We start from the raw sequence: 19,000 nt of genomic DNA on the forward strand, positions 1-19,000 counted from the left end.
GCCTGACCCCTCCACGCAGGTGGATTCGGGCGTGCGGTGGCGACTCGCCCGTCCGCACCCCTGGGATCCCTTCATTCCTCGTTCCTGGAGCCTTCTCCGCTCCTCTTCCTTCCTTCTCCCTCTTGCAGGCCTGGGCCTCTGTTACTAGGCCCGCCTCCGGAGCAGAGCTCATGCAGAGCCGCTGCTCCCTGCCACTTCTGCTCAGACTTCTCTGCACTGAACTAAGATGGTGCCCACCTTTTATACTCCCTTCTCAATGCACCCAGGAACTGCTTCCTCCCTGCTCCTGCACTGCAGGGTTCCCCTTCCTCAGTGTTCCCTCCCCCCACTCCAGCCAGGGACAGGGACTGTCGTGCCCATCTCAGGGGCATATTGGTCGCCCTGCCCCACGGCAATGTGGTGTAATGCATGCAGGTGTCGGGTCCTGATCCACACTCCATCCTTATCTGAGAGTGAGATATCACACCTCTGGGTGAGGTGCAATACGTCTGTAGCAACCGAGCCCTCGGTGCTACAGTTCCATTTATCTTCAGCCTAGGTGACGTATTGTGATACAGGGCCGTGATTTTGGCTATAAAAGGGTCCCCTAGACCCCTACCCCAAGCTTTTTAAGAGAATCATATATGGCGTGCCAGGAGACTCTATGGAATGCTTTCTCAGCATCCAACGAGAGTATCTACTTACAAATTTTTAACTGCATCTAGCCCAGGAAATACTTTGTGCCTAGTAGCAGTGTCTGCTAGTCAGCGGATTATCCCGGCTGTTAAGCAAGCTACACCACCTGTAGTTTGGACACTTAATTTTTTCAAAGGAAATGCTTCGGGACCACGGGATACTTAGTGAAGAGCATCAGGAGGCACCCCAAGGCATAGGGGCTGGGACTGGCACTAGGATGCCTTGCGGTGGACAGCCGAGCTCGATCCTTATAAAAGCTTTTTAACTGCAGCAGCTTTAGTGGACGCTACTGGAGCTGGAATTACGCGGCTGCTGGCATGAGACTTGCCCTCCAATAGATCCTTGTAAATGGATTTAAAGTGTATTCATTCAAATTAGAGGGACAATTTAAATTAAAAAGCTTAGAGCTGCCTCCACCACAGGGGGGCTCTCTCGAACTACCAGCGGACAGGCACCAGTATTGGGAGAGGGGGGCTGGCCGTCAGGGTTCACCGCGGCTCTGGCACAAACCCGGCGACACGGAGGTGGCACGGGCAGGAGCGGACTGGCCGTCTCGGCTTCTCACTTTTTGGATTTTAGAAGGGCATGACATGCCTATATCTGTGTCTCCCCCTCCTTTTACTCCTCCACCTCTTTTCTTTTCGCATGACTATATGTACTTGTCACTTTTCCATGTGTTAGTTGTGTCTTCTGAGCAGTTTGTCAGCTTTTGGACACCTTTGAAGGTGTTTCTATGTGTTTTTGTTTGCCTGCCATTGGTTTTAACGGTGTTCGAAGGTGTTCGATGAACAGTTCGGCGAACACACGGGTGTTCGACGAACCGAACCGAACTCGAACACTACGGGGGTGGCTCAACACTAGTCCTGATGGGTGGGCATCCTGGAGGTTTAATCAGCACTAACAAAACGATTGAGTGTCAATCACAAGAATCAGAGCTGAAGAAATCCTTTTCAATTTAATAATTTCCCAATAATTTGCCAAAATAAAAAAGGGGGTTTGGCTTTATCCCCAAAATACATAAAAACCCAGCTAAATGTCATGTTTTATTTCTCCTTCCTTGTTCGTAGAAGCTTCAATGGCGTGGGACATATTTAGAAATCTAGCAGACTTGGTGATAAATGAATGTTGTGTTTGAAAACATGGACAATTTTCATGCACAATTGGCCTTTATTATTGAAAAGGGTGTACAGTGAAAAATAATAGATTTGTTCTCACTTACATTCAGTGTACGTTATTTAGTGTGAATGATATTTTCTCCTGGAAGTACATTGTTCATAGGCAGCCATCTTTTATGTTCCTTGACATCAATATCATAGTTCAGTGGATTGCTCTAGTACATTTGTGTGCAGTGATACATCACGCTAATAAAACACATTAATTCCATTCTTTTTTTAAAACACTGACCTCATCAACCAGAAACGAGTTGTCATTAGCCTAGAGTTTATTTATGAAGTCAAAGAAGAATAGTTTTATACTTTACAGACAATAATCTGATTATTATTACAATGGTTTAATAACATTGTAAAGAAAGGGTTTTCTTATTTCACGTAAACAGTGACACTGTGGTCTATAGGCTCTGACTCATTCAGACGTCCATTTTCACTTATGTATTTTATCCATGTTTTTAAGGGATGGAACATGTACCTATTAAAGTCTAGGGGACTGTTCACATTTCCGTGTTATTTTATGAACAGAGTGTCTGAAAAAAAAGATCACAACATATCAGTCTTTTATCCAGATTCACAAATCAAAATAGCTTATTCAAGTCAATGGCTCAATGAATTAAACATATAGCATACAGATGTCATACAAGTTCCGCCAGTTTTTACTGCTTTATGTGTAGGAAAAGCTTCGATTTTTTTGCTTGCATGAAAAAAGAAACAATGGAAACAGGCCAAAAATGAATATATTTTGCATCCAGCATACTGATGAAAAATAGTTGATTATTTTTTACTGTGCAAAAAAAAAAGCGTGAATAATGTCTAACAGTTGGTTAGTATCATTCAAATGAATTTAACTGAGCAGACGTTCCAAATATAGTCCAAAGATAACAGTGACGCTGTTTCTGAGGAAAAAAATCTATATTTTTTTAATCTCATAACCCTCTTTTACCTGTTGTCCAATAGTGCGTGATTATACAGAACATTTAAAAATTAGGTTTAAAAAAATATTTATATAAATGTTGATATGTATCACGACACACTACATGCAATGGAGCATTTGGTATACAGAAACATTATTACTAAGGAAGAATGACTCCATGCATATGGCACCCAGGTGAGCATTTTCCGCAGGTAACATAGTGCTGTACCCACTGCATATAGCCTCCATGTCATGTGCATAAGTGGTTTTAATGAGAGCCACACCGTATCTGCTGTTATGTTATAGGTTTAAGTGCATTAAAAGGATGACATTGCAATTCAATATTAGCCAACATGACCCCAATGAGTGTTTACAAGACCAAAGATGTACAAAACACCAATACAGGATCTTGTGTCCACTCCACCATGACCAAAAGGCATGTCAACTGGGAAGCTTGGCGATTGTTTTCCACTCTTTTACATCAGAACAGAGGTTCCAGACCCTAATCTTCGGGTTGCTGTGAATACAGAGGTGGCCATACATGGGTGTTCCAACTTATTTACTTCTATGGGGGTTCCAGAAAACAGACAAACAACTACACCAGAAGTCAGACTCAAAGCTATGTCGCAAATGCGTAAAGTACGAGTGACTATTTACATACATTTTTCCCAACCAAAGTTTGCAGGAACTGTAGGCTTTGAGCATTGATGAGAGGTTCCTCAACAACAAAGACCTGGCCGTTTTTCCCTAATTTTTCAATATTTTTCTTTTGTCCGCCTGCCTAACAATGTTTTAAAAAGGAATAAACAGATCTTAGTCAAATTATTTCACTGGAGAAGAATTATTTAATGTTGCTATACCCGATCCTTCTCCAAGGTTTTTGGAGGCAGGAATGGCATTAGGGGTTGTCCAATAGTGAATACAGTTTTAAGGAGTTCCTTTCTATTCATAAGATTGGTGATCACTGCCTTAAGAAATATTCTAACCAAAGCTGATACCAAGTGTTGTGTTATTGCTTGACCAAGTGGCTGTGCATGCTGAAAGTATTCTCTAACCCTTCGATAAATACCTGTATCACTCTTCGACCCCTCACAACCTGTGCTAGACATAACAAATTTTCCATTAATTGAAATAATTTTAATATTAAAAACGTTTGTGTAATTTCCTAAGCTATCTAAATAATAAAAAAAACGAGTAATAGGATAAGCAACAAATATTACTACAGATTTGTATTGAATTCATTGGTATTCTCTCTATTTTTGATTAGAATGCACAATGTGCTCCAGATGTAATGTAATTCAACCTCATCCCTGTATCAGTATATCAAAACACTGACCAACAAAAAACTTGGTTGTCCACTTGTCCACAAGGCTGTCTTTTTATAGCTAAATCTTGCCGCAGATTTGATTTCTCCATTACAGGACTATGTTATCTCTTTTCAGTTCAGCCACGGCTTATCGCATAAAGCAGACATTTGCTAACTCTTGTGCTCTGTTCTGGCACACGAATACTGTAAAGGTTGAAATTATTCCTTACAGAATGACTTTATTTTTTTCCATACACCCACATATTACTTTTATGCGGCTGGCTTTTGTAATTCTTCCAAAAGATAAAAATCTGTTCATGGGTGGTAGAAAGAAATCTTTTAAAGTAATTTCTTTCTGTAAATTGTTTATTTCATCAATACGGTTTGCAAATATTAGCAAGCTATGTACAATGTACAGGGATGAGGAGAGGAAAGCTATTTGGGCAAAAAATACTACTTACAAAGTTTACTATACATTAAAAAAATAAAGCTGTTTTTGGTTATTGAATAAAACAGCAGAAGTTTGAATGCTATCATCCAGGTTGCTGTGGCTCAGCATGTATAGTGAAAGTTTCTCTTTGCATACAGTGGGGAAAAAAGTATTTATTAAGCCACCAATTGTGCAAGTTCTCCCACTTAAAAAGATGAGAGAGGCCCTTAATTGACATCATAGGTAGACCTCAACTATGAGAGACAAAATGAGAAAACAAATCCTGAAAAACACATTGTCGTATTTGGAAAGAAATTTTTTTCAAATTTTGGTGGAAAATAACTATTTGGTCAATTACAAACAAGCAAGATTTCTGGCTCTCACAGACCTGTAACTTCATCTTTTAAAATGCTCCTCTGCCCTCCACTCATTACCTGTTGTACTGGCACCTGTTTGAACTTATCAGTATAAAAGACACCTGTCCGCAACTTCAAACAGTCACACTCCAAACTCCATTATGGTGAAGACCAAGGAGCTGTTGAAGGACACCAGAAACAAAATTGTAGCCCTGCACCAGGCTGGGAAGACTGAATCTGCAATAGGCAAACAGCTTGGTGCACAATTGGTGGCTGACTAAATACTTTTTTTCCCCACTGTATATGTTTACTTACCAAATCTCTTAGAACATCAAGGAGACTCCCAAAAAGTAAGGACTTGGAGACCTCCCAGACTCCAAGAGAAGTGAGCAAATCTCCCGAACTCAGCTGAGGTGATACCAGAAGATCTATTCTGCCTCGTTGTCACATGGAAGCGGGAACAAAGGCATTCAGGAGGCAGAGAATTGGTGGACAGTGGGTGGAGAACAAGCTTGAAGGGTTGTGTCCTATAAAAGGTTGGAAGACCAGGCCTAAAAATTTCCTACAAGACTCAACCTCTTTCAGATGACAGCATCTTAAAGTTGGAAAGAATGCATGTGTGCCAAATGTGCCCATTAACTACCATAGGGACAATTCCTAGCCCAATGGAAGAGTCTTCAAATATTCCATCAAAGCAATTCTAGAAAGTTTCTTCTTTCCTCAGATCTTGGGGAGATGACAACTGGGATATTGAAGGGGCTGAGAATGAACGAAGAATGAATGGAGAACCATCTTAATAGGTGTGATCTTTAAAAGAAAGCATGACCAGAGACAATATTTTCCTGCAATATTCAGTCTCTGATGACTGCCTCTAATGTTGGCAAATGATATACAGTATTTCTATGTATGCAGAAGCCTGAATGAAGATGAAACGGCCACCGCCCCGTCATACACCCTGTGACTCTCTCCCATTTATATGCACTTTTTCTAAATAAAATAAGATATTTTTTCATGCCGTTGGGTTAGTACCATATTTTCTTCCTATTTTTTATATATAAATATTTCACTTGTCAACTTTAGATGCTGTCATATTTCCTACACTTTTCATCACTACTTGATACTGAAAAAGTAAATGGTGTTAGTTGCATCTGATTAGATGACCGCACAAAGCCACTGGTCAGGATGGACACACCAACCCAGGGCATTGGTACAGAAGGCTGAAAGACAAGTGGAACAGTAAGGACCCAAACAATAGGCTTTGCAGGACAACAGACAAACAAATAGGCATGACACACTGGAAGATAGAGAACCAGTAGCACAGATGAAAAGGAAAAGACAGGCTTGAAGCAGCTCACAGATGTAAGTATCAGAATACACAGTAGAGTATAGTTAATGTGTATAACAGTTTGTCATGCTTACAGTAAATGATGGGTTTACTAGCAAGTAATGTGTATAACAGTTTGTCATGCTTACAGTAAATGATCGGTTTACTAGCAGGTAAAAAGCAGACGTCTGCAGGTTTGGAGAAATCACAGGAGTTTGCAAAGCATAGTGAATAGTGTTGAGCGATACCTTCCGATATCGGGAAATATTGGAACGGATTAGATCGGACCGATACCCAAAAAATATCAGACATCGCCGATTCCGATACCGGAAACCAATGCAAGTCAATGGGACACAAATATCGGAACGAAAATAAACCCTTTCTTTCCTTGTAGGTTAATTCTACATGAAGGAAAACAACTAAAAACAATGTAGAATTTATTACATGAAAAGCCGGCAATTCAGCAGCGGCATACACCGGTACCCGACAATTTAGAACAGAAAGAATAGAGCATCACACATAGATTAGAGAGATAGAAACATGTCAGTCAGATATATAAGAAGTACAGTGACAGTGTTGCTTACTGTACTTGTCATTTAGTGTTAAAGAATTTATTAAAAAAAACAATAGTGTTTTCATGCACCGTCTCTTTTAAAAAGCCAGCCGGCAATTCAGCATCTGTACCCGACAATTTATAACAGAAAGAATAGAGCATCACACATAGGTTAGATAGATAGAAACATGTCAGTCACATATATAAGAAGTACAGTGATAGTGTTGATTACTGTACTTGTCATTTAGTGTTAAAATAAAGGATTTATTAAAAAAAAAATTGGCGTGGGGTTCCCCGTAATTTTAGTCTCTAGTGGAGGTTAAGCAGACTGCTGGGGCAGATGTTTGAAGCCTGGGAAGGGGTAATACCCACGGAGGTTCCCAGGCTACTAATATCAGCCCCCAGCTGAATACCTAGCCTTTACTAGGTATTAAAATGGGGGACCCCAAAAAGAGTGACGAGGGGTCCCCCCTATTTTAATAGCTAGCAAAGGCTAGGCAGACAGCTGGGGGCTGATATTAATAGCCCAGGAAGGGTGCCATGAATATTGGCCCCCTCCCAGGCTAGAAACACCAGCCGTCAGCCGCCCCAGAAATGGCACATCCACAGGATGTGCCAATTCTGGCACTTAGCCTCTCTCTTCCCACAGCCAATATTAGACATGACTGCCATGAATTTCTAGTAAAGTTTTTAAAAAAAACACAACACCCAGAATAAAGTCCTCATGCACGTCACTGACAGCGTGGGAAAATTCTCTTGCGCTTGCGCTTGCCATGAGCGCAGGAGAATTCTCTCACGCTCACTGCATGCGCAGCAGAATTCTCCCACGCTGTCAGTGACGTGCATGAGGTGAGCTGAGTTCATTGGACATGATCTCGGCTCATCTGGATGCCGTCACAGCCAGACACTGAGGAGCGCAAGCATGCCTGAGCTTCTCTGTGTTTGTGGCATGGCAAGCTGGATGGCAGCTTTCGGCTGCGATATAGCCTGTCATGTCAATGTGGAAGAGCTAGAGCCATCCTGGGAACCATGGAAAGGTAAGGATGATGTTGGTTTATTATTTTATTTTTATTGCAGGAGTTCGTTGGCTTCAGCTGGAATGGGCGTGATGGTAAGTATGGTTTAATTTAGAACAATAAAGAATTGTGTGTTTATTTCAATTAAAGGACTTTATTCTGGGTGTTGTGTTTTTTTTTTTTAACTTTGACTATGGGGTTAGTAATGGGGGTGTCTCATAGAAGCCTCTCTATTACTAACCTGGGCTTGATGTCAGCTGGCATTATAAGCTGACATCAACCCCAGCCCTATTACCCCACTGCCACCGCCACAGGGCAGTGGGAAGAGCGAGGCTAAGTGCCAGAATTGGCGCATCCTATGGATGCGCCATTTCTGGGGCGGCTGACGGCTGGTGTTTCTAGCCTGGGAGGGGGCCAATATTCATGGCACCCTTTCTGGGCTATTAATATCAGCCCCCAGCTGTCTGCCTAGCCTTTGCTAGCTATTAAAATAGGGGGGACCCCACATCAATTTTTTGGTGGATCCCCCATTTTAATAGCTAGTAAAGGCTAGGTATTCAGCTGAGGGCTGATATTAGTAGCCTGGGAAGCTCCGTGGGTATTACTCCCTTCCCAGGCCTCAAACATCTGCCCCAGCCATCTGCTTAACCTCCGCTAGTGACTAAAATTACGGGGAACCCCACGCCAATTTTTTTTTTAATAAATCCTTTTTTTTAATACTAAATGACAAGTACAGTAATCAACACGATCACTGCACTTATTATATATGTGACTGACATGTTTCTATCCATCTAATCTATGTGTGATGCTCTATTCCGATTCCGGTATTCGATATTCTAAAAGTATCGGAAATCAGTATCGGAACTCCGATACCGTGAATATCGGTCGATACCCGATATTTCAGTATCGGAATGCTCAACACTAATAGTGAATTGTCTCTAAATATCAGTTCATAATGCTTACTGCAAATGATGTGTTAACCAAGAAGTCTGGGAGATTAGTAGATGCTAATTGTAGAAATCGCAGGAGACTGAGGAGATGATAGCAACAGAAGGCTCTGGATGTTGGCGAAAATAACAAACAACAATTAATCAAATTAAAGTCTCATACTCAGACACATGGGTGTGTCCATGTGGATCTTAAAGGGAATCTGTCAACACATTTTTTCAATATATTCTGAGAGCAGCATTATGTAGAGACAGAGACTCTGATTTCAGTGATGTGTCCCTTACTAAGCTGCTTGCTGTAGTTTTGATAAAATCACTGTTTTATCAGCAGGAGCTTATCGCTAGAGTACTAGTAAACCTGCTGCCTTTTAATTCCTAAATATTCATAAACTCTGTATAATCTCGCTATCACCACCGGTTAGCAGCTTTCTAATTATGCCCAGTGTACATAGAAAGCTCTCAGATGGGGCATCAAAAGCCTGGTGACAGATTCCCTTTAAAATGTCTTGGGAGATAATGTCATTGAGGAACACCAGGTCACTTGCAAGACAACGTGGAGGAGATGACCGAGGGAGGCAGCCATTTTAGAAAGAATATGAGCTCGAAGATGAGACTGATGCATAAAAAAGAGCAGACGTATGCAAATGTATTGGCAAATTCGCTTGGTGCTACATTCCAAATCCATACCAAAAAATGACCTAAATTCATTGTATATTAGTTTTTCTAGGATAAACCATGGGAAATGAAATTATCAAATGAAATGTGTTCCAGTAATGAAAACAGATATAGGACTTGTTTCTTGTTTTGTTGCTTGTATTTATCTATCACTGTGGTGTTCAAATGAAACTTATGATTCTCCCCAACTTTAAGAGCTTCTTTCAGCCTACGGCAGCTTTCATATGAGAGTAAAATAGCAGCAGTTTATCAACCTTCTCTAGGTTGCAGAACAACATTTGGAATCATAGGCCTTGATTCATCAAACAAGTAAAGTGTTAAATTGAACCTGTGGGTTCTCACAATTATGGTGATAGCAAAGTTATGAAGTTGTATCTATGTTTTATTCAATTTATGCATTACACTGAAAAAAAATTAGCTTTTGTGTCGCGATATTCTGAGAGTCATAAGTTACATATTTTTCTGTCAATTCGGCTATATGAAGGCATTTTTTGTGTGACAAGATGTAATTTTCACAGTTAATATTTTGACATACATATTGTTTTTTAAAACTTATTTAACATGCCAATTTTTTTCTGCAAGGCAGTTCGATAATGACTATACCAAATTTATTTAGTTTTTTATGTTTTGCTACATTTGATTAAAAATTTAAAAAAATCATTTTTTTGCTCACTGTTTTATGAAATCCATAAATAACACAATTATTTTTCCAAAGGCAGAATTGTGTTAGGAATTTTTTTCTCAGGATCAAGCCTTAGTTTTCACAAGAACCATTTTTGGGTGCAAAACTACATACAGTATGACATTTAGTCACTCTTTTTTCATTTTTTATAGGAGGGATGAACATATATCTTCAATTCTTTATTTTGTATTCACCATGCAGGATAAATAACTCATACAGCTTTAATAAGCAAGTACAGCAGTATGTGAAACTCATTTATTTTTGTGATTTTACCATCTTGTCTTGGTCACTGAGATGGTTGTCTGTATTAGGAGAGTTTAATTAAATTATTGATGTCTATAGTGTAAACATTAGCTGAGTGTGAGATTGAACAATACCTGTGGCCCAGTGAGGAGTGAAATTGAACAATGCCCAAGCAACTGAATGGCAGACCCCATAGTGTGCAAGTAAATAGTGTCATACAAACTCAATGCATTGCCATTGTCTAAACTATTCCTGAACATTTCACCTCCCCCACTATTCCAAAACCAGAATGAGATTATTTTTTTACAGACCTTTATATACATGCATAAATAGAGAAAGAAGGACAGTAAAAAAACGCTGAAAAAATGCAGCAAAATCGGCGTTTTTGATGCAGCTGATTTTCTGCCAGAGTTCGGTTTTGCTGCAGATTTGTGATGCTGAAAAACTCAACATGTGTGAACATAGCCTTATAGTTTGGGTTGATCTGATTACTGTGATATCCAATATATAACTACTTTAAATTTTACTGCTTTGCACAAGAAAATCACTTTAAAACATATATACAAACACATATATTATTTCTGTTTATTTATTAAATTTTTTTGTATCATATTCTGAAAGCCAAAGCTTTTTAATTTTTTTTGGTTATTGATTTTTTTTTTTTGTGATGAACTAGATTTTTATTTCTACCATTTTGGGATACATAAGACTTTTTGGTGATTTATTTTCTCATTTTATATGATGTCGGATGAACAAAATTGGCAATTGTGTCATTTTCATTTATATTTATTGTTCCTATGTTTTAAATTGTACTGATTGTTACTGACTCGCCCCCTGGGCCTGTGTTGTGCATGCACTTGTGTGCGGGGAATACCCGGAGCCAGATCGCTGGGGGTTGTAGTCTCCGTGGCGATGACCCGGTCCGTGCCCAGGGTGGTCAAATCAGTGGCAGGGTTATTAGTATGATAATGGTCCGACTACGCCACCCGTGGATTGTGGTCAGTGGGGACCGCCGCTGCAAGGCAGACCGCTGAGACCAGTGTTGTGTGTGCAGCTAAGAATGGGATGACTCCCCACGGGAGAAGTATAGCCTCTGGGCAGTTGGTGTGGAGGATGGGAGTGATAGTGCACGAGCGCAGCAGGAACAACTCAGAGTCTGTGCAGTGCAGTTCAGGGTCTTTACTGGTATTATAAAGCAGACCCTCCCGGGAGTACTGGCTAGCATAAGAGGCCTGGTCAGTCTGTGAGCAAGCAGGATCTCCCCTGGCCTCCCCGTCTGTCTGCACTCTTCCTGGCTACCTTGCTGTATGCGGGTAGAAGTAGCCCACGTCCCTGAGTGTACCGTGTGGTGCTCACCCGTATGGCCGGTGACTTGGGGCCTTCTGTTAGCCTCCGCTCCACGATGGCAGTGCTGGTCCCTTGCTTGTAACCATGCCTCCGGGTTTCTATGGCCAGAGGACCTGGAATCCCCTGCCGGTTGGATTCTGCTGCTGGACCTGGATGTCCCCACAGCCTCGGACTCCGTGTCCGGTCTTAGTATCTTCAGCCAGTGCGAGCTATCTGGCTTCCAGCCCCTGGCACTCGCTCCTGCTCCTACAGAGCTCCTAGTTCTTGCTTTCCCTTTCCAGGCTCTGACTGTCTAATCCCGCCCCAGACCCAGTTTATAAGGGCATATTCCTCCCCTCCCAGGTTTGGGCGGGCGGTGTTGCATGCTTAGGGCTCCTGACCAGAGAAACCTCCCACTTGCTCTTAGACGTAATATTTCTATTACTGTGGTAACCAGACCCCTGGGGTGCCACATTACAGATGTGGATGGGTCCTTTATTGGTAATTGATTTTTCTTTGATTAAACTACTTTTTTAAGCCAACTAAAATATCATTTCACCCTTCGAAGAAGCATTTTTCCTTATTCATCAGTTAATTGGCAGCCTGTTTGCACAATTATCCTTAAATAATCTGTCCTAGGAACACTTTTTCCCAATAGCCATGCAGTGTAACTGTACCCTAAATACTAGGCCTCTTTCAGACATCCGGAATTTCTCTTGTATGTAAAAACATGGACCTTTGTTCATCAGTGTTTTGGATCTGATTTTCATCTGTGAACCATCAGTATTTCATCAGTAATTTTCAGAAAAAATAGATAAAGTACAAAGCTTCTCCTATACATAGCTATGTTAATCATAAAGCTTCTCCTATATGTAACAATGTTAATCATGAAAAGCACATGGAAAGCACACAGATGTTATCCATGTGCTGTCCATGATTGTCACATTCCCATAGACTTGCATGGATAATTTTTTCTGTGTCATGGATCAAAAATGGACATTTCTCAACTATTTTTTTGACCCAAAACAAAACATGGACATGTGAACAGCTCCATGGTTATAATGGATAAATGTTCTAACCATGAAAAACATGGATAAAACAAATATTGAAGAAAAAGATGGTCAAATGATGCTTTATGTGTGTTCTTTAATCCAATGGTTGAAGGTATCTGCTGAGACTTCACCAATGGGTTCAAGCTCTTAGCAAATTAAAAGTAGAGACAAACTTGTGTTTCAAAACTGAAAATTAGGTCCTGGGAAAAATGTTATCTAATGGGCCCAAAGTAGTTCATTGTGATTCTGCAACTGCACTGCTGCGGACCCCATAATGCTCATACAAGTAATGGTACATACTCCATCTTCTATTACTGGACCTGTTTTCCTCAGAGCCGTCTATGACAGCTGCAGCAGAAGCAGACTTTCATTGTGATGGAAAACAGGGGTCATACATAAATTTTAGGAGAATTTATTTGATTTTAAAAATTGTTTGATATTGTTTGATCCCATGCCCACCTCAATTGATGTTAAAATCATTATGCTTCACTGTATACAAAAAAAAACATTGGACAAATAGAAAAGTCCAGACACAAAAGTAGCAAGTAAATACATTATATACAAAAGTTAATAGGAAACTTGCAGGCAAGTTGACATCACGCAGCTGTTACGAATAAGCAAAATGTCAACGCAGTAATTGCCCAGATGTATTGTTCCATTATTCTAGCTCAGAAATCTGCTGCCGTATAGTTAGCTTCAAGCCTAGGAATGTTAATAATTTCAGATAAATGAAAGTTGTGTTTCTACTACAAGAAGTACATTTTTGCTGTGCGGTACAACACGTTTTCTATTCTTCAACTGCAAAAATGTCTATGTAAAGAGGTGTATCCATAAATCTACTTATCTATATATCATATAAAAACAGAGAGCTTGTTGTTCTAATAATATTTTTATATTCTGTGTGGCTACACATTGCATATTGCATGTCATCAATACATGTATAGACTGTCTTACCTTTCCACTTTGCCCTACCTATCCCAAGATGAATGGTACAAATTGACTTGCTTTAAAATAAAAAAAAAGCAACTTTGTGATACTTTATCAGGAAATGGTTATACAATGAGTGTCTGTGTTGCAACCCAATTTTTAGTGGGTTTTCTTTCATTGCATGTCACAATAATATATGTAATATATATTGTGAGACACTGGAATGCTTAAAAAGTCTGGTTATGACTGATCAGCTGATATTTGCTTCTGTTACCAATGGATGTATATATATGGAATAGAGCTGCAAAGAGCTCCATGTCATGTAGTGAGGTCACTATAGGCACTTCAGGATGGAAATTTTATCAAAAGAATAGTAGCTATTCTGCAATATCAGGCAGTGGTGTGTACACATTGAATGGCGCTGGGCTTTGTAGCTCCAATCCACGTGTTTATATACTTCGATCGCCAGAGCAAGTAACAACTGATTATTGTGGGTGCAGGATTTCAGAATCCTACCAATCTGATACTGATGAGCTATCCCATGGACAGGACATCAGTTTGTATCATTTGAATATCCTTTCAACAATATTGATATAATATTCATGGTGAGCATGCCTGTTTGTGCTTATGGACTTGTTGATCTTACTTCAGATCAAAATCTATTCATTTAGCAAATCTTCTCCCTTTTTTGATAGCACTTTAGTAAGGATTAAAGGGGACTTGTCAGGTTATTTATGCTGCCCAAGCCACAGACTTTATAACTCAGATCCTAAGTGCATGATTGCAGCAAGGTGTAAATTTCTCTCTAAAATACTCTGGTGTTTCAGAGGAAATATTGTTAGAAGATCTGACTGGGAACCATTGCTGGAGAGGAGACTAGTCCAGCTCCGCCTCTAGATGGATTTTCCCAGCTCTGCTAGAGGTGATTGACTGGTCTGTCCCATAGTGACTCACCACAGAACTAGCAGTGGATACCACTTTCACACCGCCGTTTCCGTTCATTAACAGGACTTTACATTTGATGACTCTTTCTGCTGGATACTGCATCCTTCCCTTTGCCTCAATTGTCTTAAAGCAACGTGTACACTGATAAAGTTCTTACTAAACTGAAATGTCTGTTTCACTGTACTACTTTATTGCCATTAAAGTGTTCAAAGATTTACAAATTTCCTTGAGTGCCAAGTCTCTCTACTTACGCATATGGTTTTTGACCCTACTTGAGGACCTTTAATAACAGGATTGTGGCAGTTCTCTACTATAGCTATTCTCTCATAGTGACAGACCTGTCAATCACCTGGAGTTGCACCGGCCAGTGCATTTCAGAGAAGAATATACATGGCATTAGTCATATACCAGGCTCTCATTTATGCTGCCCGTGGTTTGGGTAGCATGAATTAGCTAAGAGGTTCCCTTTAAGGTTTATTCAGCCATGACACAAGATGTCCTCTACTAGGCCTAGGATGCCATTATTTACTTTCTAACACAGACTTCAGTTTCTACTTGTGACGTAACCACCATCAACTAAAGTGGACTTCATTAAAACTCATCTTTTTACACATTAAAATGAAATGGCCAGATAACTTGCTCACATTTTGAGATAATTATGCAAAATAAATCTACTAGAGTTTACTTCAAAAGCTTACCTTGCATTGTATTCTGAATATTGTATGTGTTCATTTATCTTAGACTTTAGAATGTACTTTTGTTTTTCTCCTACAGATGTGCAGTACATTAAAAGGAGGGACATTGTTCTGAAGAGGGAACTGGGTGAAGGAGCTTTTGGAAAAGTGTTCCTGGCCGAGTGCTACAACCTCAGCCCAACCAAAGACAAGATGCTCGTAGCTGTCAAGGTAACAAAACATCATAAGAACAAGTTCTCTAAAAATAAAGAGTAAATTGTGTTTTCTTCTTTGCAGTATACATTTGTAGAATTAAATAACCTTTGGGTGGTATTTAAAACTGTGAGAGTAAAAGTTTGAGGTCTTTATAATAAACTAACTAGCAATATTATACAATCTGAAATAGAGATGTGAGCATACTATATCCCAAGCTGCCGGGCAGAAACCCATGAAATGATAAAATCCATAATACATTATCGGCAAAGCTAAAAAGGTAGATAAAACTCCAGCACCTGGTATAAAAAGTTCAATCTTTTATGCCATCATGGTTAAGATTACACATTTTAGGTGTATCTATAATAAGTCATATATATAGTCTTAAAGCCTATGTAGATGGGCTGATACTAGGGATGAGCAGACCTGTGGAACTTTGGGTCCTGGACCTGGTACCTGACTCAAACTTTAGTACAAAGTTCGGTTACCAGAACTGTACCAAAAATTGAACCAGAACTTAAACCCCATTGAAAACAATGGAAACCCGAACTTTGGATCTAGAAAATTCTCTCCCTCTCTCTGCTATGTACTTCCCCTGGAACTCCGAACACTAACTGTCCCGTACGAACCCCAAACTTTTACGTTTGAGCTCACTCATCTCTACTGATATGCGCAAAAGAAACAATAAACAAGCTAGCAATCATCTGATGGAAGAACAAAACAATGTTTTATCAGGTGCAATGATTTTTAAGCAAGTTTTAAAATAATCGATCTCAGCAGCACATCGCCATATGTTAACAGGTCGTGCCGATAACTTGTTGTATGCAAACAGAAGAAAAATTATATTAAAGGGAATGTGTCGGCAGGCTATGCAGTCTGACAGCAGCATTAAAGGGATTGTGTCACCCCCCTGGGCGATATCAGACCTCTACTATGACCATACAGGTGATAGAAAAGTAACTCTATACTTACCTGTATGGCCCATAGCAGAGGTCTGAATGCAGAGAAACCCCTCCTCACCTGTTACAGACCCTGTGACGTTCCCTGCTCTGCCTCACCTCCCGCGCATGCGCAAAGCACCGCTCCCATGGAGCGCTCTTTGTTTCCCTCTGGCCCCGTTTGGCTGCGTACTGCCAGCGGAGCGGAAGTCTCAGTGACTCACCGTTGCTTGCTCAATACAAGGCTGTTGCGCAGTACGCAGCCAAACGGGGCCGGAGGGAAACAAAGCGTGCTCCATGGGACCGGTGCTTTGCGCATGCGCGGGAGGGAAGGCAGAGCAGGGCCTGTCCCAGGTCCCTGTGACGTGCAGGGGAGTGGGGGAATATGGTAATTTAGCACAGAGGTGGCGATTTAGGGGAATAGTAAGCAGATAGGAGGGGTTTGCTTGGCGTCCCCCGCATGCCAAGCCTCTGGAAAACAGACTTTATAACACCAGATTTCTCTGCAATCAGACCTCTGCTATGGGCCATACAGGTAAGTATAGATTTACTTTTCTATACCCTATATGCCCATAGTAGAGGTCTGATATCGCCCAAGGGGGGTGACACATTCCCTTTAAGTAGAGACAGTGACTCCGATTCCAATGATGTATAAATTAGTTTACTGGGTGCAGCAGTTATAATATAATCACAGTTTTTCTGCTGCAGATTGATTAGAGCTTAGAATGTTGAGCTGTTAAACCCTATTCACACCAATAATTAGCAGCTTTCTGAGTACTATGTATATTTTCAGAATGCTGCTGTTAATCAGTGATGGGGGCAGGGCTAGACTAAGAATCACGAGACAGCTTATCCTGTAGTAATAATCTCTTGATGATAAAACACTGTTTTGAAACAGCAAAACACAGCCCAATAAGTGACACTTTCCTGGAATCAGGATCTCTTTCCCTACCTAATGGTGCTCTCAGATTAAATAGCAAAACCTTGGTTACAGTTTTCCTTTACAATCATTCTGTTTGTGTAAAATGTCCGTTGCCACCTCTAACTGGGCCATTATTCTTTTTTTCTCTCTGCTGTAAAGCATCTTTTTTCAGTCGAAGGGAAATCCTTGTCAGTATTAGTGGTGATACTAGAAGACGTGCCTGGTTACTTCCAAAAACAGTGCCACACCTGTCTATAGATTATGTGTGATACTACATCTAAGCCCTGTTCACTTCAGTTGAACTAAGCTGCAATTACATACACAGCCTATGAATGGGCACTATATTTGCAAGAAATAACCCATGGTCCTGATTCATCAAGTGTTTTAAATGAAATCTTGAATAAAACACTTTGATAATTTGCAAAATCGAGATTGCACAATTTTTTTTTTTACCTTTGCCATTTTCACGCCTGTTTCATCCAACTCCGCCAAAATGGGTGGAATGGGGGCGAAACGCGAAAATCACACCGCAGCTCATCCAAGTCATGATGAGCTGTGGCGTACCTTATGCCAGATATCTTACTACAGTCTGGGACTGGAGTAAGAATTGTTCAAAGAACATGGAGACATATGACACATTTTAGATGTTCCTGATTCATTAACTAGCATGCACCTCTTAATGAATCAGGAGCGACTGATGCCGGTCTTGAATAATCGGGGCCCATGTTTATTCTAATGTTCAACAACTCCATAATATGTCCACTTGTTTACAACAGAATAACGATTATATGAAATTAGTGAATAAGAGTTTTTATGCTTTTCTAATGGATTGTGTTTAGATATAAAAAAATAACTTATACAATAATATCTTAATACTTAAATATGTATTACTTATGGAATTTCATTCAAAGCATACAAGTAATTTGCCATATCCTGTTTGTCCTATATCGGTATTGTAACTATAGTATATTATTATAGTGTTGTGGAAAAACACTGGCAATAAAAAGAACTACAATGGAGGAATCTTGAAAATGTACCTACAAATATATTCCCCATAAGTAATGTTTGATGAATCCTATGACCACTATTAAAGCAATTTCTCCACTGCAGCCTGATACAACCTTTTGAGTCATTCATCGAGACAAGCTAATTACAATATTCTAAAGGAAGGACAAACCAATTCCAATTATCGTCAGCACCCCTTAATTACTTGCATAGACTCACGTAATCTGAGTCATGTTTTATGACAGCTTTTCATTGAGCCACTTGTCCAATTCATTAATGTTAACAGAGAGAAAAGAAAGACTTAAAAGCAAAACTCACATGACATTATATTTTACCACAAAGACACATACACAGACTTTATAATGTTTGAGGGCTCTATTTTCTTACAGGAATCTGTGGTCCCAATTATAAACCATCATTGGATAAGGGCCTTTAAATTCTTAACTCTATTTTCAAAGCACATAAAAGTCAAGGTGTCATTGAGATCAGAAAAAAACCCAAAGCAAACGCTTTTAGGTCTTAATGCCAACTTGGCACAAATACATTGCCATACATAACAATTTAGAGTAGAATTGTTTGCAACCCTAAAGCTGATAGAGATGAAATATTGCAAAATTAGGTCATACATTTTTAATAACGTAATACAAAGAGTGAGGAATAATACTTATAAAATAAAAGTAATAATTATTACCATTGTTGCTTTCCTATT

General features: G+C 39.9%; 1 protein-coding gene across 5 annotated transcripts in view; it reads left to right on the plus strand.

The window, feature by feature from the left end:
• Positions 1-19,000, plus strand: part of NTRK3 (neurotrophic receptor tyrosine kinase 3) — an 874,029-nt gene that overhangs the window by 738,705 nt on the left and 116,324 nt on the right. For all 5 annotated transcript variants that reach the window (XM_073653278.1, XM_073653277.1, XM_073653281.1 and 2 more), the window contains exon 14: positions 15,314-15,444. In XM_073653278.1, the coding sequence (XP_073509379.1) occupies positions 15,314-15,444 (131 nt within the window). The remainder of the gene's footprint in view (positions 1-15,313; positions 15,445-19,000) is intronic.

This window comes from Phyllobates terribilis, unplaced genomic scaffold (assembly GCF_046119375.1).
Source record: "Phyllobates terribilis strain yellow unplaced genomic scaffold, ASM4611937v1 Scaffold_11__3_contigs__length_659146591, whole genome shotgun sequence".
Lineage (NCBI taxonomy): Eukaryota > Metazoa > Chordata > Amphibia > Anura > Dendrobatidae > Phyllobates > Phyllobates terribilis.